This window comes from Triplophysa rosa, linkage group LG4, assembly GCF_024868665.1.
Source record: "Triplophysa rosa linkage group LG4, Trosa_1v2, whole genome shotgun sequence".
Lineage (NCBI taxonomy): Eukaryota > Metazoa > Chordata > Actinopteri > Cypriniformes > Nemacheilidae > Triplophysa > Triplophysa rosa.
Window position 1 is genome coordinate 10,020,729 of NC_079893.1, and position 25,270 is coordinate 10,045,998.

Consider the following 25,270-nt stretch of genomic DNA (forward strand, 5'->3'; position numbering starts at 1 on the left):
TCTTAATCATCTTAAAATGTCTGATATAATAATTAAAAACATGTCTAGAGTAGGCTTGTCTTTGGGGTTTCAAGTAGTTTAAGCTTTGGTGGGCAAATATCCTTCAGCCCTTATATGATTGAAGGCAGCCTAACAGTAAAGGATGTGCACATTCCAAAAAGAAAAAAATCTGGTTCTGTTACCCCTGTGGCCTAAAGCAAACAATTAAAAACACAGTGCTTCAGGACATCCATCCTTGTAATTATCCTACTGCTTAGTCACTTTGGATTAAAGGTATCTGATCAGTGGATTATCCAATCATGGAGCGATCTTGAAAATGGGAGAAAATTCTTTCCAGAATTGGTTATATCTTAAAATCTTTGTAATCCAAGTGTTATTAATTGGTTCATGTCTGCTGTGTATCATCAGAGTGAGGCATTCGAGAAACTTCATAGGAGCTGAAGGCCGATTTCAAGTGCAGTATGTGTCAACATGAATTCACAAATTCAAGGCTAATACGACCAAATTGTAATCAAAATTGTATAAATGTTAAACATTAAACATTAATTTGTGCATCAAATTTAAAGATAACTTTAAACTGCTTTTCTATGAAACCGTTCTCGTGTTGACACAGATAAGTGTTTTAATGTTGTGTAATGTTGCATCTTAGATTTTTCATCTGCTTTTTGTTGTAAGCAAATCTGTAAAATATGGCCAATTCTGCAATGGAACATTTTTAAACATATTCAAAGGAACTGGAAAAATGATTACACAATTCCAAGATAACTTTTATCTTGCGCTGGTGTTGTTGACAGATCATTTTAAAGTCTTGTAATATTGTTTAATGTTGCAGAGTTTATTTATTTTTTTATCTAACTTCGTGCTCACTATTTTAAGTATGCTGTGATAAGTAGCATTTTTATAACTTAGGAACTTTATTGGTAAAACATAAAGCATTCTTTTTTAAAGTAGGCCTAGTCACAGTTTTTTCCGATTGTACAAAAGGGTTCGGCATACAGGGCGCCCTCTAACGGTAGAAAAGTGATTCGTTTTTTTTCCAGAAAATATAGAGGTGGTCCTCACTGCAGAACACAAGCTACTGAAAATATAAGCTCATCAGTTGCATATCTAAAGTTGCTTTATTCAAGTTATGTTGTAGGAAACAACAAGGAACACAAGCCAAAACTGAATTGAACAAGCCAAGTCATTTTTGAAACATAATTGAAACCTAACAAGCGAAGTGGAACATTCTGTCCCAAATTTTTAAATAACTCCTCTCTATTGGTCAAAAAAATGTAAAAGAACTGTGTGTGATATGGTATTTATAATATGGAATTTATGTGTTTATGTGTGGAGGAACATATGTTTAAGCTGGAGGAAGAGGGTATGTTGGGGGAGTAGTTTGGGTATGTGCTTCCTGGCAGTATACTTAAAGTTGTAAACTGTAGAAGGAGGTATTGTCTCTCTCTCTCTCTCTCTCTCTCTCCAGTGTGTGTGTGTGTGTGTGTGTTGTAAATGGGGATAGTAATCTAGTTTTGGAGGAAGAAAGGTTATGGGGAATGCCACTCTTATCTGCTATTGCAACAGGTAACAAAGCTACATGCTGATAACATTTCCTGTTACGCTGAGCAATCGTATACAATGAATCCAATGCACTTGGCAGCAACAATGACACTTTCACTTTGAACTCAACACAAATCTTTACTGTGTAAACATCCACATGATAAAATAATATATAAATGTAACATATACAGTATACAAATAAAATGTATTCTTAGAATAAATAGCAGAGTTATTAGGTAAAACGAAATAAATAATGCTGAAAATTAGTGAAAAATTATAATAATTATATTTTTCTCAAAACAGTTGTCAACCTTTTATTACCTACTTATTTATAATAGGTGCTTACGTCAACAGGTTGCCCCAAAAAAAACATTTTCAATATAATTTGTAATCGTTTAAAAAAAAAAAATTCATAGGCCCGCCAATTTTTATACATGTTTGTGTGTGTGTAGGGGGTGTCTATCAACTGATTGACACATTATGTGCTCTTGATCCTGAGGGATGGACTCGACCTCTGCCTGGTGGGACAGAGGCGTATTTGAGGTCAGTGTGTGTGTCGTGTGAATATCTGACTGCAAAATTCCTTTCTTGTGTACCTCTGAGCCCCAACATTTATAAACACATAAAAAACATATAATCCCATTACAATTTAAAAAGGCGTTTGCATTTTTATGGGCCACTTGTTGCATTATAGAATTAACACAGCACAGAAACGCACACCAGATCCATTTCTCTTTCACACGGCAAAACTGCACCTTAAGGCTAGAGATTTGTCGGTCACCTGTCCCCCGGCGGAAGGATTATTTGAGCAGGCAGGTTAATCCAGGTAATGACATCTAATCCCCAATAAAACAAACATTACAACACATAGACACATAATCACAGACACAGTATATCCACCCAACCCATCAGCCTGTGCGGTGCGTCTGTCATTCCATTGCCAGTCAATGAGCAAAGCGACCCAAACAATCTCAGCGAGCCAATGTGTTTTCATGCATGTAATACCTACATCATTGTCTCTACACAAGACTCTTTTCTATAGATACAGTATCAGTCTCCATGGATACCAGGTGGCTCCGAATAAGAATGCCACTTCATTAGCATATTTAAACTAAGGGAATAAAGTGCAGAGGACAATGTGAACCACCGGAGAGAATTAGAAGACGCGGCGAATATGGAATGTGTAACGTTGATGGGGAACATTTTTGTAAACGCCGTAAACCAGTAAATAACCTCAAGGCCATCTGCATGCGCACACGTACGCACAAATCAACAAACGTAACACCCACACACGCTGGGATGGGGGTCAAAAGCTGGTTTTAGGGGCAAAGTGTCGGCTGTTGGTCTGTCTCCCTACCTCGTCCATTAGCTACATGCTGGGTTCTAATCCTAATTGACATGGAAAAGGCTCAGAGGATGTGTAGTCACACATAAACAGCTCACACAAACGGATGGTTCATAACAACTGACTACTGCAGTAAATGAGATAAACTTAATAAAATGCGTGTCATATTATAACCATATTCATTTAAAAAGATGCAACACACTTCACAAACTGACTGCGGCCATGACAAGCCTAATATATCAAACAAGAACACACACACTTTTGAGAAAGGTCAAAGAGTGGACGCACATATGGCACACATATGTACTTAATTATGGACACAAACACACACTTACACTCCAAGAGGTCAGCCGAGGCATACTCTCACACTCATTTTATCTTTAAGGCTGTCGACCCCTCCCCACACACCCATTATTGATCGTCTGCATTCACTTAAATACTCCTACAAATGGTCCGATATTTACTCGCATTTGTTTGCTTGATGGAGCTGCTACTTGCATATTTCCTCATTTGCATATTATACTAGTTTTACGCATTGTCTTGCACGAGCCGAGCCTTTCGCGACTCCGGCTCATTATAACGCACATGCATGGGACGCAGGCAGAGTATCTGTAAATCTAATAACATTACCATATCGGACCCATAACACAAGCACGGTGTGGTATCTGTCCATTATTGAACAATAGAGGCTGTACTGACATAAAATCCCCCCCCCCCCTCTCTCTCTCTCTCTGTCTCTCTCTCGCTCTCTCTCCTTCAGTAAGTCAATAAGACTCTCATTTTTTTCATTATTCACTTGCTGTTTTCTCTAAGGTTTGCTATACTTGTACTTGAGCTCAAGGGAGTCAATGCGAACGACATTTACGTGCAAATGTTAGCAGTTTGTGATACACAGGGGGTGTTCCTGAATTAGCACAGGCTCAGTAGCAATCCCTAATGTAATCTGTATTTATCTTTGCATGCTTAAATAATAATTTTGTTGTTTTGGGGGTTTGGCCTCTGAAGTCATTGGGTGATTTACCGTGACTTTTTGCCTCCAAAGTCAAGCTGATGAGTATTAGAACATGCAAATCCATACTTTTGATGAAAAAGGTAGACATTAGCTTTAACAGACTCTGGCCAGTGCGTAAGTGTGTGTCAGACTGGCTCTCCTGTTGTGAGGTTTTGTTCTAGGGAGTGAAGTACAATAGTAGCTCATTAGTGAAGAGAGAGTTCATAGATCCAACAGCTACACTATAATCAGCACTTCACAGCTCGTTCATGCACACACGCGCGCACGCGCGCGTACACACACACACCCCTAACTGACCAGCCAACCAATAATTCACCAAAAACAAAATCAGACAAATGCACGCTCATTTTGCAACAATACAATTCACTGTAAATTTACAGTGTTTTGCCTTATTTTTTAAGTACAAATAAACTGTCATTTAAAATGAGAATTAAAAGTCTTTTGGACTTATTTAAAATAAATGAAAAATTCACATTGCGTTAACCCATCAAAGAAGTTAACCAATTTCAACATATTTTTGTACATATAGGTTTCATCGGAAGTGCACATCTGGCCCGAAGTTAACTTCCGGTCTCTGGTTTTTATCAGTCTGGCTTTTATATTTAATTTAATTTAAAATAGTATTTATTTATATATTTTTTTGTATAATTGTATTACAAAATTTGTTGAACTTTATTGTACGGTATATCATGTTTTTAAAATAAACAGTTTGTTGAATGGGTCGTGTAACTTTTTCACAGTTAAGTTTAGCCAAGTAATGGTTCTTCTACTGGTAACCCACAATAATACTGGCTAGACATAGTCTGTTTATGTTGTTACTTTGAAACCGTCTTTAGCAACATTGTTTTACAGTGCACATATTGGTATTATAGGGTCTGTCTGCATTCTGAGCAGTTTTGAGATATTGAGTTTCAAAGTTTTACATTCAATGTAACCTTGTAACCTTTTTTCCAAAAAGTCCCAAAATGTAGCTACACAACGTAGAAAAAACATCACATAATGTAAAGTAGAGCCTTATAATTCCAAGATGACAATTCATCAAAGACAAAATTGTGCAATCTACAATCTGTGTCCACACTGAAAATATATTTTAAAAAACGTTATATAATATATAGGCCTAGCTATAAATAATATTTAAGATTGTGTATTTCGTTAATCAAGTAAAGCAAAACTGTGACATTGGTCATGATAACTCCTTATATAAAAGTAATAAGGATACATGCTTCCATTGAAGCACACAAGATGCTTATTGGAACACCTTTACATGATGCTAAAAAAAATTAAAAAAGTTCTTCCTCACTTCAAATGTTCATACAACCTTGTTACCGAAATTTTAAAAACCAAAGTACTGCATCAATACTTTAAGAAGTCTTTTCAACTTTTTGTATATCATTAATTTACATTGTTCTAGTGATAAAAATGTGTACCAAAACTCAAAAAGTTCTGTCCCTTAAAATGTTCATACAACTTTGTTACAGAAATTGTAAAACTAATAAACATGATAAATGACTGTATCAATACTTTAAGTCTTTTCAACTATTTGTATATAACATCCATTCACATTGGTCAAGTGATAAACATAAAACTCTCTCACTTAAAATTTTCATACAACTTTGTTACCGAAATTGTAAAACTGTTACATAGCTACAGTTGGGTACGTAATTGTAGTTATTCTATTATTCTAGTTATTCTAGTTCAGATACACGAGAAATACATACTGCATGTCAACTTCCTGCAAATCTTTTTCATACTAAAACAATGCTAACAACAAAACATTATTTTTCTAATTTATAAGCATTCGCCTTCAAATGTCCTCACAAGTTAGTTTGTCTTACAATGGAATCTTACACAACAATCTTATGGTTGGGGGTATACTTTTCTGTTAACTATGTTACCTAATACATGTGGGGTCAATATGTGCAATGCAAAGTGTGTGTGTGTGTAGGTTATATGTCCCATGTCCCCACCCAGTTTTAGGTCTTCCATACATACCCCTTCTTCTGTTGTGCCCTCTTCCACCCTTTCTCTCTCCTCCCCTTTCTCTTGTCTGTATAAAGAGGGGGTGAAGCTACATTGTCCCGACTGGACATTCATACCCATCAGGTCATCTGTCTAGCTATCCATTCCTGTGAGGAGAGAGAGAACAACGCAGCGATTTGTAACTTTGAAGAAAGTTAGAGATAGTATAGCGTCTGTTTCCAACGTGTTACAGCGGCTTTGATAACAACATTGATAGTCTCATAAGAAGACTTCTACGATCAGTTATTCACTGAGTTCGCCGGAGTTAACGGGTCACACCGCAGAGACAGCATCACCATGAGATTCTTCCATCCACTGTATCTTCTGTTGTTGCTGCTGGCAGCACTGCTCATCACCAGCGCGGAGAAAAAAGGTACAAAACCGTTAACACCTGAAGACGACTTTTTAAAGACAGGCTAGATGTGTGATGAAGAGCTGACGTCTACAATAGCAAAACTTTTGCGTAGCAAAAATGACTTTAACGGATATTTATAACGGAGATTTTTAGAAATAGGAAAGGATGCTACTTAGCTATTTTTGTTTGTTAAAAACGACCCAGTTTTGTTATAGCCACATTGAAACCATACACAAATTATGAAATTTAAAATAGAAAATTGATCGGGAGGAAAATAATTCTCGCTTTTGCGCAAAAGAAAATAATGTTATTTATTTACCTTGCCCATGAATCTCACGAATCACTGTTTAATTCGTGCACTGGGCTGGTTACCCTTACCAAAATTAACCATAGGGGCCTACTATAGTAAAAGTGGAGTAAGGCCTATATGCTTTTGGTGCGTTTGTAATAGGCTACCATTGTTTTAGCCTACTACAAATATCATTGTTAAACTATAGTTAGGCCTACATTATAAAAGGCTGTAACCATTAACCTTTACGTTACATTTATACATTTCCCTGGTATTCGAACCCATGACCCAATGCTCTGCAAAATGAGCTGCAAGAACGTGATAATACACAAACGCACAATGATTGTGTGAACGACTGGTTCAGTTGTTAAAGTACTTTAGTGCTATTTTAACCACAGTTTTACACACCACGGTTAAAGTAGCAAATTTGTAGTTACTACCTATTTCTTGTCTGTTTAATTAGACGAATTTTCGTTAAGCACAGGTTGTTTCAGGCCTGTCTGTGTTCAGCTGTGAGTCGGGTTTGGATAAACGTCAGCTTAATAACTCATTAGTAAATTGAAATGTGCTTGGCAGTGCTCGTCTGTGGTCAGTGCTCAGTCATGGGTGATTTAGGGTCAGTGCAATTGAGTGGATTTTAAGTGGCGCTTGACTCCTCTCAGCAGCTCTACAGACGAGCTTGCGGTGAGTCTCATTTGACCCTACAGGGCGCGTGAATAAACCGTATATTTTTGCGATTTACTAATATGAATTAAATGCACTTGTATTTGGTTTCATTTTGCTGTCACTCATATATGCAATTAATATTATTATTAGTAATATTATTTTAAATTAAACATTCTAACACGTAGGCTACTTAATGTTTAGGCATAGTCGCACCGTATTTTACTTGGGACGCGCGCGCTATACGTGTATATAAACTCTCATCTCCCGCTGCTGTGGCGGCTATGCGCAATTAATCAGGTGCCCGTGGGCGATCAAGCACCGGCATTCATTGTTAGTCATGATGTTGAGCACAATAGGTATAATACATTAGCATAGGGTTACTGCGGTGAAAGAGAAAAAGAGAGGGAGGTACGTGGAGTTCGCATAGCTTTAGTCAAAGGCGTACGTTTGTGAAGCGCATCTCCTCCCGTGGGTATCGCGCCATTGTCCCTGCGCCTCTGGGAGAGGATCTAATAGCTGCTTATGGAGGGAAGTCGCATGACGGTTATCAGGAGAACCTCTGATTGTTATATTGCCCTCCAGATTGTTTGTTACCTACTGGGGAGACCATTCATTTTGATTTTATTTCAGGTAACACCCCAATCAGGGGTGTAGATCCTGGGTGGGTGCTGGGAACGAGGGGGAACCCCCCTCCCAAACTTTGAGAAAACAGCAGATTGTTGATATTATAATTAATATTGTGAAGAATTGTCTTTTATTTGTCAGCCGTGAGGTTCAATAAAGAACCTTTAACATGCACAGCACCTTCCTATTGCATAAAAGGTTTCTGTAGTTGAAAAATGACTATAAAAAGAAATAAAGAACCAAAAACAGTTCTTTTAATGCGAAGAATCCCTGAAGCACCTTTATTTTGAGGAGTGCAAAGTTCACAGGTGAATGGAGTAAATGTAGGTGTACTTTGCTTGTTATTTGACTCATTCCTGACAACCGTTTCATTTGCCTCCCCTTGCAGATTTTCTGAACCTCAGGCGGAAATATCGCAGACATTGCCCGAAAAAGCGGTGTCTACCTCTTCACTCCAGAGTACCATTCCCTTGAGGTGAGTCCCCCACACACTTTATTTTTATTACGCATTGGAATGAGTAAATATTGAATCAGAGCTATCAAAGCATAACACATTGTTTAAGATGAGCATCAACCCACATTTTGACATTCCCTGCGACTATTTGCCAACAAATAAAAACATACCTTAAATAACTTGCGGGACACCTCGACAACACACAGCGAGCCTTACCCGACAAGTGTGCGCACTTCATTTAAGAATGCCGTTTGCCTCTCCATTCAGAGAAAAACAGCCACATTAATTAACAAACCACCCGTCAGATCTCCAGCGGCCTAAAGCCACTGTGGAAACAAACAGAGAGGAAAAGACTTTGGGTAAATACCCTGTACTAAATGAGCTGGGAAATTATTGGATCTTTATAGCAGTGAGACTTTCTCTTGGACCGGGAGTAAACACAAACACAAACACTCCACACCCACACACACACATATACAGACACACAAAAGAGTGGAAACCTATACAGCCCGAGCAGAGAGACACACACACGCACACACACACAGACAAGAAAAGCCCTACCCCCATAAATACAACCCATTTTAACTATCAGCCACACACACAGTAAAGCTTGGGTGGGACTCGAGAGTAATGCCAGCACTCAAAAACACCTGGCAGTGAGCAATATATGCTGTCCAAGTGTGTAAAGTTACGGAAGAGAAAATGTTAAATTAATGGGAGGTGTAATGACAGACCCTAAAGGTGTGTCATGCGGTGGTATAGATGCGAATTGGGGTTTTGTGAGAGTGCAGGTTTGGCTACACATGTGAGGGGCACATAAAAATATAAAAAGTTTCAAAAGGAAATTTGTGGCTGTGAAAGGTTTAGAAATCACAAACTATGTAATCGAATAACTAAAACATGTCAATAAGTTAGTCTGAAGGTCAGATTTTAGGGATAGTTCACCCAAAAATAGAAAATCTATCATGACGTTTAAAACCTTGACTTTCTTTCTTCTGTGGAACACAAAAGAAGATATTTTGTTAAATGTCTCTGTGGTTTTGTGTCCATACAATGGAAGGCAGTGGGGGTTAATTTTATTGGTTACCAACATTCTACAAAACATCTTCTTTTGTGTTCTGCAGAAGAAAGAGAGTCACACAGGTTTAGAATGACATGAGGTTGAGTAAATAAATAAAGGAATTTCATTTTTGAGCGAACTTTCAAAGGGTTTACTCCGAAAGCAAAGCTCAAGGATACCAAGTAATAAAGTAGCAGCTGGGCCTACAGACATACAAACAGACATAAAACAAGTCGAACACTCATTAACAGAGTTTTTAATTGGTTTCATTTCTAAAAATCAATATATTTCCCTCTACGCATACTCTTGACAGTTAAAATGGGTGAGGGGATTCAGAGTGTGTTCTGGGTGGGTGTCAATGGTGAAATGTGTGTGTGACGTGACACTGTATCTGCGGGGACACACATAGCCTACCGGAGCCGCCTACTGTTTTCAGACTGTCCACAGAGGTTGTCACCTTTAACCTTTACTCTGTGACCCCCACACAATGAGCCAGAGCAAGTCTGGAGTTAACAAAACACACACACACACTTACTGATATATATATATATATATATATATAAGAACAATGTCCAAAATACAAAAAGTGATCAAGCTATGAAAAACATTGTACATAATTGAATAATAATAAATGTATTACTGTAGAATATTTGTGATAGCTGTGAATTAAAATCTTTTTATTTTCTTTTAGTTAAACACATAGGTCAAACTGAAGAGAAACCTCAACACAACCATGTTAAACCATCTATCGGGTGCTTTGGACATCAAGAGCCAAACAGCTGGATTACATTTTAACAATGTCAAGGAAACAAATTAAAACACTCACAAAGGACTGATATATCCCCTGTAACTAACTCAGTCGAGTGAGTGTTGGTGAGCAAGCCGTGAAGACATCCGCTCCAATCAAAGATTCTGCATGCTCATCGCTCCATCCGTTTGAGTTTGCCAGATTCATTGTAAATAGTATGAAATGTGTTTATATGTAAGTTATGCACTTGAAATGTTTTATTATTAATCTGCTTAAATAAAAAGTGTATTATCTTTTCAACCAGACTCAGTGCATGTCTGTTGTTGTAACTTAAATGGTAGAGGATGGTGGTAGCAATGCTAAAGTCGTAAATTCGAGAATGCACACTAAGGATGTCGCAATATACTGGCATCGTCAATAACCGTGATATTATGAACCATGATTATTGATACCATGTTAATTCTACAGATCTGATAATATAGTAAATAATTCAGCACCCGTTTAAAGTTTTGCCTTAAAGGGACAGTTCACCCAAAAAGGATTCTGTCATCATTTACTAACCCTTAGGTTGTTCTAAAACTGTATAAAATTCTTTGCTCTGTTGAACACAAAAGAAGATATTTTGAAACATGGGAAATGAAACAGTTCTGGGTCACCACTGACTACCATAGTAGTTTTTTCCCTACTATGGAAGTCAATAGTGCCCCATAAGTGTTTGGATACAAACATTCTTCCAAATATTTTACTATCTGCATTCTAAACCGTTTTGAAGATTTTAAGATTCTCAATTTAGAGATAAACCCCTATTGTTTTCTAAATAAATAACCTCAAATGTACAAAAAGTAAAGAAAAAAAGGTCTCATTTTGTAAATAAATTGTCACAGAATAGGAATATGTGAATGATTTTTACAAAAATGTCAGATGGAACACCATCATTCCAAGGTGACGGTTTGTTGGCTAAAAAAAGAGGAAAACATAAAAGACTTTTCAGAGGTTTTTTTAAGAGCTGTAATTGAATGGAAATGTGTTGGGGTGTTACAAATCATTCTGCTGAATGCATCATCTGCTAAGTTTTCTTGTCTGTTAACTTTTGCTATATTCAGTAACAACTACACTTATTAATTCCCAAATAATTAGTGGATGTACATAAAGGCACGTGAATTTAATTGACAATCTATATGTGGGCATTTAATCAATCATGGATTATTTGGGTTCGACCATGAAAATGAGCAGATTAAAAACAAAATATCGACTAGAAGCACGCATTCTTAAATAAAACTTTATTCCAGAATAGAAAGTTTGAATCATTTATTTGTATTAATTTACATAAAAAGACAGCGGTCCATGTGTTATCAAACGTAAGAACTAAAAGGTCAGTATGTCACATAACATTCTGAGAATCACTTAAACACAAACACCCCTTGATCAAGCTTTACACACAGTAGCAGCATTGATCCACCAAGCCAAGAAACAAATGACTTGACAAAAAATATTACTGCAGCACCCTGCTTTTCCCTTAAACTCATTCCTGTAAATTAGGGTGTGATACTTTTTGTCATTGAGATTCCCCCTAATTTACTTTACATCCACACACAGAAAAACATCAGTTACATGATAAAGCTTTTGGCTGGGTAACAGGATCCTGCTATCCCAAGAGCTTATAATGAGCATCCTTAGTGAACATTTCTTCAGGAGAGTTTTTTGACTTCCTAATTGCGTCCATTGTATAGTCAGACTTGTTGTCATGGAAACGCGCGACCGTTACAGAGGTTACCGGGGTTCGTCTCCCACCAAAAGCCTTCTGATCAGTGAGCGACGGCTGCCGATGCCAGTCAAGATAAACGCACGCTCGCACGCAACAACACTTCAGAGCCCGTCATATCTGCGAAAACCCCTGAGTCACCCTTTCTGTTTGCACGCGTCACTCTCGGATCTGCTGGGCGCTGAGGGTGAGGATTCGCTTACTCAGAAGAGTGTTGTGCTGTTTGAGATAATCAATCAGGTCCGCCTGCTTTTCCACCACTTCCTCCAGACTGGAGCCGTCCCTGAGGAATGAAGTACAGACGACACGTGCACCTGTTTCAAATGTCTAGAAATGTAAGTGTGTGTGGCTATGAAAACACTAGGCCTGTGGTCTACCTGAATCCTGTCTCTGTATGCACATCATTGGAGCAGCCGTGAGATCGCTCCTCTTCATTTACATCAGGACGCGGCTTCTTGCTGTTAAACCTCACCACTTGCACTGAAAAACAAAGTGAGAATTTGCTGAAAAAACAGACGTGTAGTTTTCTCATCACATTAGGCTTTTCTTATAAAGCAGGACTGATTATGGCATTTTTCCTTTTGCATCCGTGTCACGTCGCGTGCACAATGTCATTAAAACAAAAATGGGGCATTTTAGTCACTAGGACACTCTTAAAGCTATGTACATTTTTAAACTACTGTTTCAATAAAACAAAATTGATGAAAATGTATGGACAACAGAAACATTTCCACTATTTGTCTTCACGTTGTAGTTTCAGATAGCCAGACTAAAATTGACCTCAAGCACAACAGCTATAAAGATAACTAGGTGTACACACCAACTGATGGCAATGTTATGTTTATTCTAAGCTCGCATGCATCAGTTTCATCATTTAAATGTGCAACCCCTTTAAATTTTAATGGATTTTGATTGGCTGTCAATGTTACATCATTCAACAGGTGGGAAAACAGTTCTGTAAGAGATCCCAGCAATATTGTACTTCTGTATATGTGCACTCTGGTATTCTCTTAAATGTTGAATGATTTTTATTGTTTTGTCTTTATAGTCATCTTTCTAAATGTGTAAGGTCTGGAACTTGTTGGAGCGTAAACTGATAAAAAAAACCTTAAAATTAGGTGAATTCATTGTATGGGACTCCATGAGGATGTTTCTAGGAAAAAACAGTTCAAGTAAATTGGAGGAAAATACTAAGACTAAGTACAGTGCACAAAATACAGAGTGCCCTTATGCTGGGGCCACACCAAAAGAGAATCGGGCCGATTTCTCCCCTTCCGACAGTCCTCGGTAAAGTCCCGATGATCTTAAACGGCTCTAAAGATTATCTTATCAGATTTCCCTGTGATGTGATGTGTGTTAAGAGTGAATGCACCTGATCGGAAGAACATCGGAGCCGCCCCGATCGCGAATCTTAAATATTCAACATGAGTAAATCTAGGATTTTTTCTCGTCATGTTTGTGGTCTCTCACCGTATAACTCTTATAGGATTTGAAAAAATCTTTTGGTGTGGCCCCAGCATTACTCGTCTAAGTGTGGCAGCCAATCAGGTTTAAGCTTACTAAACCTACTTTAATGTTAATGGAGGTTTTGTAAATATATTACACTCATATCTACCATTTAAAAACGATAGTGGAGATAATCTAGACAGAAACATTAACAGGCATTGTTGTGTATATGCGTGTCTGATGGTGAAAGACATCTTGCAACGTGAGCTAGGTGTGTGAAGACACACATGCAGCGTGTGAGCAGTCTTCACTTTCAGTGCAGATATTCTTCACAGTAAGGAACGCGTGGATGGCGCGTGTTGCGTGTTTTGTAGGTGTGAGAACGCAAGACAACTGTGCGATTTCACACTTGGTGTATTTCCTTTCTCACACCCTTAATGTCTCTCAATCATCGAACCTTCACTCTTTCTCTACTGCAACAGAAAAGCAAAAAGCAAACTCCGAAAACAGAACCTCATCTAGAATTCACAAGATGAGTAAAACGTAACTAAAACTAAATAAAAAGGCTAATAGGATGGCAGACAACTCGAAGGAAGTGAGGAAGGAATTGGCACTGATGTGCATTTAACACAAGGGCAAAATCTAAAGACAAGTCATTTAACTTGGTGGCCATCTTGTTTTTAAAGAGGTAGTTCATCCAAAAATGAAAATTCTCTTATACTAGACTCATCCTCATGTCATTGCAGATGTACTGTATATGACTCCTTCTCTTCAGCTGAACACAAACAATTTTATATTAAAATGGCGGCAGGACAGTAAATCTTGTTGGTTCTTATGCGTCTCTTGATAAAACATGACAAGTAGTCACATGACACCCAAAAACCTATGAGATGCAAAGTTGTCAACAGCTCTGTATGTTTACATCGTTTTGTGCTATATCAAAATACTAATCATCATCTCTCACAAATGTATTGTTTTGCTTCAGAAGACATTATTTAAAGGGACAGTTCACCCAAAAATGAAAATTCTGTCACAATTTACTCAGTGTTGTTTCAACACTGTAAAAATCATTGTTTGGTGGAAAACAAAAGAAGATATTTTGAAGAATGTGGAAAACTAAACAGTACTGGGGTACCATTAACTACGGTAGTAGTTTTTCCTCCCTACTATGGAAGTCAATAGTGCCCCAGAACTGTTTGCTTACAAACATTCTTCCAAATATGTTTTCTTGTGTTCAGCAAAACTAAGAAATTTGAACAGGTTTGGAACAACTTGAGGGTGAGTAAATGATGTCAGAAATTCATTTTGGAAAATTTCAACTATCCCTTATTTGTGGTCAACTATTTCTTTAAGCTGGGATAGGAAGATGTATTGCTTTTCTGCAGCATGTAAATTATGAAAAGCGCTGTATAAATAAATAACCTTTTGACACAAAAAAATACACGCCTCGGGTTCGAGAAGAATACGAATATCAAAAAGAGCCGAGATCAAACATGAGATTTTTAACCATCTCTACAATGCTCTACATATCAAAGGCTGAAAAATATCACAACATCTCTCCGGGTCTCTGAATACATTTAATTACAACATAATCACATAAAACAGCAAACGCACATACAAAAACCTCAGCGTTGTTCCTGACCAACACCTGCCCAACCCATCACAAACACACCAATCAGATAAAACTGCTCTTTATTCAATCACCTGCAGGAAATGGGGGCCAGCAGGCCATTGAGTTGGGCAGGAAGGGATTCTCTCTTTAGAGATAACGCACACCTTTTCTCTCGCTCTCAAGTGCCAACTACATTACCAACAAATAATGCTTAAAACATTATCTGAGACCAAATACTGTGTTGTCTGTGTTTGTGCGAGTTTGGGTATGTAATGTCAGAAGGTTATTAAGGGTAATTTGTCGGTTTTGTCACCACACATCAAGAATACTCTTTAAAGAATGTTTTTAAAGAGAAAGAGGGTCAGTTATTCTGATATACGTGTCACATTCCTCATATCTCTGTTAAACTGTAGTGCTTCCCTCCACAAAATACACCATAAAAATAAACAGTCACAATAAGCCAAACTCACACACACATCATCACACACACACACATCTCAATAAGGACCTCTGACAATCACAATTTCACACTAAGATAGTTTTTATTATACTATTTATTATACCCTCCCATGTAATGTAACCCCTTTTTCAAAACTGGTAACATCGATTTGAAGCTAAACATGATTTGACCAAATTATGCAGCTTTCCAAAAGTGAGAATCTCTTCAAATGTCCTCACAAATCAATTATAAGCAATATAATTATAAACTTATAGATCCCAATTAATTGATTCCAAAATAAATGTTTGTGTTTATATAATATATGTGTGTGCCATATATATTTATATGTATTTATAAATTCACACACATACATATGTATAGATAACAAATATTTACATAAAATTATATTTAACAATAATATACATTATGGAATTATGTATACATCTATATTACTCATATATATCAAATGTATATATGTTATATATATGTTTGTGTATTGTAATGTACATGCCACACAAACGTATATTATATAAACACAAACATTTCTTTTCGCGATTAATCGATACGATAGCACTATAAACTATAACTTATAACTACTATAAATTGTTTTGCCATATTTGTGAGGACATTTTCAAAAAAGTTTCCCTCATCGTACACAAATCTATAGACAAACATAACATGTCGATAATTCATAAAATACTTTTAAAAAAACGGACAGTCAATCTGTTCATGGATTTTATAAAGCTGACGCAAATGTGTACTTCAAATCTCTCCAACTTTATCCAATTTTTTATCTTTCTGTTCCTTCACCTCATAAGCTCACTATTCACCCCTTCACAGTTCATTCTTCGGCATCGCATTTGAACGTGACGGGGGGGCCGAGCGCATCCGTGCATCGCGGTAAAACAATGCAAGTTGCAATCACCTCCCTCCCTCCCTTTGAAGGGCCCTAAACTTCCTTTGAAGTGCGGAGGCGGCATACGGCCCATACAGAACTCTGCATTCATGTTCAAATGAAGAGAGAGAGGCAGAGATACAACATCACAGAAGACACTTCAAAGACCCTGAAGCATGACTCTGACCTAACTGCGCCTTCCTTTAGGAAGAAGGAGAGATAGATGGATATATGGATAGGGGGCGACTAAATGGGCAGAGATCGCTCGTTAGCGCAATGAACGTGGATTTGGAGATGACCGGCACCTAAAAACGATTCGTTGAGGAAATCTGCACTTATGACATCTCACACGTGCAAACACACAAAAGGTTTCTGATGGTTTTATTGATATATTGATCTATATCTACACGCAGATTGTTATAGCTTAACATCTAAACAGATTTTAAGATAAGTTTTCCCCCACACTCACACAAACATTAAAGGGGGGGGGATAAAACGGTCCCCTCACAACATGCATACTTCATAGAGAGTGATATATGAGATGTGATATCTGCTGATAGGGCTCGTTGAGAATGAAGTGACCTAGTGAGGGTGTGTCCCGATAGATAACATGCGGTCAAGCTTCACTTCACTAATCATCTGTGGAATCCAGGCACTGATACGAGAATGCGTGTAAGAGTGTGTGTGCGTCAACAGTAAAGACAATGCCATGGTGTATTAGGGTGGGGTGGCTTCAGGTTGCCTTTGGCAAAGATGAGCCTTGGGACCATAACAAACCTCATCCCCCAAATAGTCTCGCGTTGGCATTCTCGCAAACATTCTCTCTTTTTTCCACCTCTGACCGCGGGAGGGTGGAAAATCGCTTGATATTGTATTATGGCGAGCACAAGAAATGGTAACGTAAAGCACCGGGAGATGAGCTAAGAGTGCCGATCTGAGAGGAACAACAGCTGCATATTGTGTTTCTGAAGGGGGTTAAGATAGGAGCTTGGGCATTGTAATGCATGCTTGTTGGCTTCTGGGGGAGGTGTGTGTGTGTACAGTCCTTTGTGGAAAAATGCAAAAACAGCCCGCAGGAACATATTGAAGAATCACACTACATCTGTTGAGATGTATTTTGTGTGCACGTATGAAAGGGAAGGATGTAAAGTGTGTTTGTAGTGGGGGTCGCAAAGAGTCGGAGACCCCCCTGGTCGTGATGCTTGTATTTTGCATTCCTGCTATTGTAATACTTCGTTATAAAATATTTTACTCACTTGTTTAAGTGATATTCTTTAAAACCTACGTGAATTTCAGAATTTGGGTGTATCTGGGCTTCTGTGATTGCATGATGGCATGAGCTCTACAGGCTTGTATTTATTTACAAAATTCCAACAAGCAAGCACAGAAATCTGAACGTTTGTAAAAATCCATTAGGTCAACACATTCACGTACATCTTAATCTTAAATATTACTTTGCTTTGTTGTTGTTTTTTTATCTGAAACTGTATTTTGAGGTAAAATCACTGCATTTCTTTGTGGTCTCTGACTTTTAGACCTTATTATCTATTATGCTCCTTTCAAAAATATCATTCAAAATACATCATGATTGTTAAATCTATGTAAAGTGTGTATATGTGTTTTTTTACCTATGTATCTCATCAGACATATAACAGACAGCAGAAGCTCCAGACAGACGATGGTCAGTAGGAGATACACAGAGAGATTCTTCACATTTGCATCCAGCAGAGAGGATGGAGCGATGACAGCCAGCATGGCTGCGTTGCCTGTGTGTGAGGAGGATGGACATTTTGATTTATCAGCCAATAGCAATGCTTGTTTGGTTTCCAACAGCCTTTTCAAAGTATTAAAGACTGTATAAAGAAATAGTATAAAATCTTTTAAAGCATTCATATTTATTTTTAATCTCCTTTACTGTTATTAAATTGAATAAATAATTGAAATATGGAGCTTTCAAAGTTTTAGAAGGAAACGGATACATGCCACCCTGCTCTGTATATAACAGTATTGGCTATTGAAAGCCCCATATGTGATATTGGGGTAAATACTCACTTTTGTGATGGTTTGATAATTAACAAATATGATTTATGATTCGTTGCTATAAACTTATTGTAATTCAATACTTTACTATAACCCTAACTCTAACTATGTAATTGTTTGTAGTACTTTTAAAACATATATATATATATATACATATTTAAACTAACGATTGCTTATGTGCTGCCATCTAGTGGTCATTTGCAACACACTGTATGTACTTTGTATGAGATGTTGACCGCATAAAAGAAAAGAAAAGAAAAAAATACTATAAATAAATTAAAACATTATTTCACATCTGAAGGATGAAAAAACAGAAATGTATAAATAAGAATTCTGTGACAATATTCATATAAAGTGAAAAATCATTTTACCTGCAGAGTGAATGAGTAAAGGAAGACTTTTCATTCCTCTGGTCACCCTGTAGAATTCCAGGTAACCTCTCCGTCTCACAGCGCTATGATGATGTTGGACGAATCTGTAGTATATAAAAACGAGCAGCCACAATACAACTTTTCCCAGCAGCACCAGAGTCTTGGAGTCGATCCCCTGCAGCGCTGCAGTGCACTGAGCCGAATGCTCATCAGATATCCAACAAAACACAGTGATTACAACACACAAAGCCACATACACCACCTGCAACACAAAAATAGCAAGAAGACAGAAAAAGAATTATGTGAACGTTTAGTTTCACTGTAAGTTAAATGATGGTCGATTTGTGTGGTTAACACAATGCTCACATGAAGCTTCCTATGAACTGCTGTCATATTTAGTTTCCTGTATCAGGGAACTGTACAGTATCACACCACACAGACGTTTGTGCAAAATCTCAAGTGTTTCACTCTACACAAAATAAAAGAAGGATTCTTAAATCATTCTTATGCAGCTTTTTTCTATTCAACGAAAGGCTGCCATGCACAATAAAGTATACTGAAGCATTATGATGGCCTTGTATGAGAAAAAGACTGAAATGTAAGTCCTTATTCACTGTGAATCCCCCACAGCAAAGCTCTGAAATCCAATCCACATACAGATATGCTTTTTTTTGTGACAATGCTTATGGTGCAAAGTTTCAAAGCCAGAGGCCACTGTCTTTGTGTACTGCTGCACCAGTTCAAATATGTGGCATGTCAACGTTTCAGAGAGTGTTCAGTATATAAGATAAATGTCAGTCGTCTTTGCTTTTCTATTGTATGGCTTTAGAAAAGCACATGACTCATGGGCTACCAATCACTCTCCTCTGGAGAGGCTGACAGCTGTGGTCACTATGAGCTGTCACTGTACGTGTGACATCTGTGTCAGACACATTAAAACGGTGCGTGAGGAAAACAAGGGTTTGCTTTTAACTCACGTTTAGAAATGAAAGCACCCCCACTGCCCAATGAGTGGGTAACTTCTGAAACTCTCTCTTAATCGCGGACTCAAGTGCATCTTGGGAAAGCAACGGCCCGTCGATCAGAGGGTCATCGTCAGTACTTTGTGTAAAATCTACATTTGAGATCTGCGTGCACACACAAGACAAACACATACACAGATTAGGTGCCATGTAACAATCACAGCATTTACTTTGATGTCATGCATTTCATTTCAAAGTACTAATTCATAAAGCGTATTAACGACTCTCATTGAGGAGTCTCAATTCAACGCAAACTTTGTAGAAGGCTCCGACCACTAGCTAAACGACCTAGAAAATAGTGCCATTAGTAAAAACGTATAGTGATTGGTGCCTCATTAGAAAGAGGTCCATTGATAAGAAAGGTTACTCTACTGTTACCAATAGCTTGTCATATTAAAACATTTAAGAATGAAAACAACGCATCTTCGATACAGCTGTTTTCTTACAATGCCTTACATGTAAGGTAAACAATGAAAGAAAAAGGCTTTTATACGCACGCCATATGCCGTTGTGCGTTCAGACTCCATCACACTGCCTGACCATCACAAACGAAGACAAATAATTCACATTTAACCAGAACGCGCCGACGAAACATTTCTAAAATGAGCTTCCGGATTATTGACTGTGACGATGGCTGCTTGACTCATGAATATTAATTCACGTATGCAAATTCAGTGTCCTGCTCACAAATATACATTTTTACGAAAAATGGTGTCCGTAAATTGAAGACATGGGTTGGTCATAATATAAATGATTAATTGATTTGTTACAGCAGTTCAGACGTATAAAACGCAGAATTCGTATTTTTACTTCCGTGCGAGTTTATTTCTTCGATGAGTTCTTTAGATAAATATCACAATAAAAGTCCTTGCAGGTTTTTTACCGTTGGGTGTCGCTGTTGGATGAGCTTCGTGTGTGACTGTTGGCCGACCAAAAAAAAGATGGCGGCGACCTGGCAGCCATGTGAGGGAACAGGACAAGATGCTTTTCTCGGTAACTTCTCAATATTAGAAACCTCGCAAAAATGCAACAGTATAACTCTTTAAGAGTAAAAAGTCTTTCGTTGACCCATTCGCATTTATTGATTTTAAAATGTCTATATGCATCAACGTGAATGTAGCCTCGCGTTCAAACATTAACGTCAGTCATGTTTATTTTGTCATGCTTTGACCTAACACTTCGTTTCAAAGCAGTTTCATGTTTGCTTAATCAAATAACATGAAAGTCAGAAATAGTTTTACACCGGCAACGGCGATGTCACCAGTTATTTTTCTGTTTTAAGTCACATTCCTGCCTTTACAGTTAAATTCTCGAATGGATACGTGAACAATGCTGAGGAACTCAACATCAAACTCTTTAAACATACAGATGGCGTCAACCCTAGAAAGAGAAACAAACGGATTGTGGTAAAGCCGCGTTTGCATTTGTAATAGCGCTTGTTTTATGGTTTCATTGAAATAAATCTAACTATAATTTTGTGTTTCAAGGTCGCAGAATCAGACAGACTTGCATATGTTGGAAGCAACTTTGGTTCTGCGTCATTACAATGTAATAACATGTGCAGGTAAGAGCCTCATATGTTTACATGAATAAATAAACAATAATTGGCCTTAAACTGATAGTATTTGTTGTCATCAGGTATTTTGTGGGAGTCCTTGACAAGAGCACCATGCAAATGAAAGTTCACAATGCCCAGCTGTTCACTATGCAACCTGTTATACAAGGTAAATACACTATATAATTGAGTTCTCTGTAAACTTTTTATGATCACCAAGGATGTTGTAATTTAAAAGATATTGTTCCTTGTAGCTTATTTTTTAATGACAATAAAAGAAAAAATCATTGAGTTTAGATTAGATTTAGTCTCTTTTTAGGTGAAGCAGATGCCGCCAATGAAAACACAACACAAGCGGAGACATTCAGAGAAAAGGTGAGTAAAGGATTGACAATTTGTAATAAATGTAATACAAAGCCAGTATTTCTCACTGCCGAGGACATCACAGTGCACCCCATCAACAGAGAGATGATATCCGACTAATTAAATGTTTTGGGAGAATTATCAGGGCTATTATCTCAGCGTGGGAGTTAAAACACTGCAGCTGTAAACTTTCCCCTGCTAGGAGACATGCCCACGTGTACCAATTCCCTCTGGATCTCCCGCAACACAACTTGCAAATAAAACCCGGCTAGTCGGAGGAAACGCTCTAGCATTATGCCACTCTGTGAAGATTTCTTATGCTTGGAATGGATCATAGTGATCATTAATGGCTAACCAATGGTGGATGTTTGATTGACTTGTGGTTGTTGTGTATTCTCTGTGTGTCAGGTGGATGCTCTCATTGAAGCGTTCGGGACAACTAAACAGAAGCGTGCGCTCACCTCCAGAAGACTCAATGAGGTGGGCAATGACACACTGCAGCAGGCTGTGGCTTTTGCCGCCAACACCATCATAAATGAGAAAGGAGTGGAAGGTAACTGTCGGTGTTGGAATTCTAATATGATGGTTTTAATAAGCCTATCTGCATTGGACAGAATTGTATTAACAATGACTATAAAAGAAGAACAATTGCTTAAAGGTCCAGTGTGTAATTTTTTGGAGGATCTATTGTCAGAAATACAACATAGTATACATAACTGTGTCTTCCGAGGTGTATAAAGACCTCATATAATGAAGCATTATGTTTTTATTACCTTAGAATGAGCTATTTTTTATCTACATACACCGTGGGTCCCCTTGCATGGAATCCGCCATGTTGTTTCTACAGTAGCCCTAAACGGACAAACTGCTCTACAGAGCGCGTTTCGTAAATATTTTATCTCATTCGTAAAGAAGCAAAAACGTGCCGACATATTTGTCCTGTGTCAGTTGCCGTAGTGCTTACATTGGACCTTTAATACAAAATTAATGTTTCAAAATGAATTTTACAAAAAAATAATGTTTCAAATTACAAAAATCGGAACCTTTTTGGTGAATTAATTCACAAACCCTTGTCAACTACTTTCTAGGGATGCCACAATACTCAATATAATATTGAACCGTTCGGTACGACCTCCATGGTTCAATACGTGTAAGTGAATTGCGGTTTTGCGTTTAAATTTTTCTGTGCGCTTAATTACACTGTGAACTGGCTCTGTCCATGTTTGTCTGTATGCTGAGATAGATAAACGCATCCCCATGAGTAATATCTAATAGCGAGTGGTGGTCGGGCGGTGAAGCGAGACTGCCTGCAACATGAGAAGCAATGTGCTGAGTATAATGCTGACGAACAGACGCGGGCTGGCTTTATTGTATGCTCGTTGTACTAAAGCGATAATGTCCAAATTTGGCACATCAAGAATGTATTTTTACACTGCATACGAAAGCAGCACGTTCTGGATACTGGCATGTTGATGAACAGACCAAAAACTGCTGTGAGCTGCCAGTGTAAATCTTTACATTTATTCAATACACCAGGAATTTGTACAAGTTGATTTTTGCTTAAAGGTAATAAAATAAGTCAAGTAAAATAAAGTAAAAGAGAATTTCAGTAAAATAGATTTGTTTTTAATGTTCCTGTCCCATAAGCATAAAACAATAAAAAAACACTTTAATGTGCCGAAGCCATCAGAACCGAACCGAAAACCGTGGGAGAAAACCGAGGTTTGTATTGAACCGTGGGTGAGCTGTATTGTTGTATCCCTACTACTTTCTGCACAGATTGATCTGTAAAACTGATATTTCAATCTCTTGGAAAGAACTCATTTCATTGTCTTTTGGTGTTTTCTCTTTTATTTTCTGTCTCTCAGCTCTGCAGAATGCTGTAGCTGAAAAAGAGGCTCAGACAGATATAGCAAACATCCTCCCTTCGTGCAACCCTGAAGCAGACAAACCAGAAAATGTTTACCCCTTTGACAAGCGTATCCTTTTTGTTCTTTATACTTATTCGTTGGACCACTCATGTGTCAAACAAAAACTGTGTTTGTGTCAAGATTCTTAACTCCATTTAAGTGTTGTCTCCATTTGAGCTTGAGGCCCTGAAGGATGTTGGTGTGAAGATGGCAGAGCTGACCCCTGAAGATCTGAAGAAGATGAAAGATGAGGGCAGGTAAGGAGATCTTGAATACTTCAAGTTTATATTCATGTTTCCAGATGAACTTTTGTAACTGCTGGATTTATTTCTTCACGTTTGTGTTCTGTAGTCCGCAGACTGTTCTTAGTCAACTTGAGTTCCTGCCCAAAGACGAAAAAGCTCGTGAAAGATTGTCCCGGTGCACCTGGTATCTGTCTTTCCTCATTAAAGTGTCACATCAGAGATACCTCAACCGTAAATGTAAGTGTTTATTTCGTATCTGAATTGTTTTTATGGAACAAGTATTTTATACAACCACTCTGGATTTTGCGATTTCTCTCAATATCTTTTTTCTTTTATCCCTTCAAGTTGGTGTTGAGGAAGGGTGTCCTCAAATCATCATCAACAAAGTGCTGAAGAATTTTACAGTGGAGAGTTTCTATAATGGCAGGTGCGTGTGTAGCAGACATGTCCTTGAAATTTACCTCATTTTCTGTTAATGTTGGATAGTAAGTGCAATTTTTGTCTGTCGTGGTAGCTTGAAGAACACTGTGTCAACGTCCATGCGTATGAAACTGGCTTCTTACTGTTTGGCTTTACTGCTTCACATGGGTGACCAGACAGCGGACCTTACACTCCTACACAGAGACCTGGGCATCAGTGACGCCAGGTCAGTCATACATTAATATCTTACAGCTATATTTACTGTTATGTGTGGTTAAGTGGTTTATTCCTCTTTCCCAGAACCAACCAAGTTCAGTGTTGTTTGGTTGTTTTTTACTTGTACATATTTACATACATACAGTACATAGCTTTACTCTCTGTATCTTTATCTTATGTTTATTGTATTGTATTTCTTAATTTGTTATACCCATAGGCCCTTATTTAAATCATTGTGTACTGTATTCTATTGTGTTATGGTCTCTGTATACTGTTGTTGCTGTTTCTGTGTTCTGGATGCTCCTGTCACCAAAAAACAAATTCCTTGTATGTGCAAACATACTTGGCAATAAAGCTCTTTCTGATTCTGATTCTAATAGCCCGTGAGTAAATGAGGAATTTTAATTTCTGGGTGACATATTTCTTGAACGGTGTAATGCTTATGTACAGGATGTTGGAGTTGGCCAAAGGCATGGGGCTGACAATGTCCCGTCAACCATCTTGCAGTACAGGAGAGACGGGAACGCAGGATGACCACAGGATTGCCTCTCTGGTTGTTCCACTGGTCCGCTATGTGCGAAACATCGAAAGCAGGAAACGCAAAAAGATGAGATGAACCGTTTGGAGTTGTTGCGTATTTCACTGCATTTTAATTCTGCAGTTTTTGTGATGCTAACTTTGAATGTTGTCAAGAAGTTTAAATTAAAATGTATTTTGGACTGCCCTTCGTTTGATTTGTTTGCATTCAATCCTGGTCCTGTGTTGATTTCTAATTGGATGAATTACTTTGTCTTGGTAACTTGTCTATATATATATATACAGTATATGATTTGTAAAGGTTCCATGTGAATTATGTGCAC

At 37.8% G+C, this 25,270-nt stretch overlaps 3 protein-coding genes across 3 annotated transcripts; 2 read left to right on the top strand and 1 right to left on the bottom strand.

Moving 5' to 3' along the window:
• Window positions 1–6,090: 6,090 nt before the first annotated feature.
• Window positions 6,091–10,379, top strand: apela (apelin receptor early endogenous ligand). The gene is made up of 3 exons (XM_057330899.1): window positions 6,091–6,333; window positions 8,241–8,327; window positions 10,058–10,379. Exons 1-2 carry the CDS (start codon window positions 6,216–6,218, stop codon window positions 8,324–8,326), a joined length of 204 nt encoding a protein of 67 aa, XP_057186882.1. The 5' UTR covers window positions 6,091–6,215; the 3' UTR covers window position 8,327; window positions 10,058–10,379.
• A 1,028-nt stretch (window positions 10,380–11,407) lies between these two features.
• Window positions 11,408–20,349, bottom strand: tmem192 (transmembrane protein 192). Its single transcript, XM_057332846.1, has 6 exons — window positions 20,199–20,349; window positions 19,657–19,806; window positions 18,680–18,941; window positions 17,897–18,034; window positions 12,254–12,356; window positions 11,408–12,159 (listed from the first exon to the last, which is right to left on the bottom strand). Exons 1-6 carry the CDS (start codon window positions 20,226–20,228, stop codon window positions 12,036–12,038), a joined length of 807 nt encoding a protein of 268 aa, XP_057188829.1. The 5' UTR covers window positions 20,229–20,349; the 3' UTR covers window positions 11,408–12,035.
• Window positions 20,350–20,598: 249 nt separating this feature from the next.
• polr1e (RNA polymerase I subunit E) lies at window positions 20,599–25,134 on the top strand. Its single transcript, XM_057332176.1, has 12 exons — window positions 20,599–20,694; window positions 21,004–21,107; window positions 21,189–21,265; window positions 21,340–21,425; window positions 21,576–21,631; window positions 22,028–22,172; window positions 23,488–23,598; window positions 23,690–23,786; window positions 23,881–24,011; window positions 24,120–24,201; window positions 24,289–24,420; window positions 24,861–25,134. Exons 1-12 carry the CDS (start codon window positions 20,604–20,606, stop codon window positions 25,024–25,026), a joined length of 1,278 nt encoding a protein of 425 aa, XP_057188159.1. The 5' UTR covers window positions 20,599–20,603; the 3' UTR covers window positions 25,027–25,134.
• The last annotated feature ends 136 nt before the right edge of the window (window positions 25,135–25,270 follow it).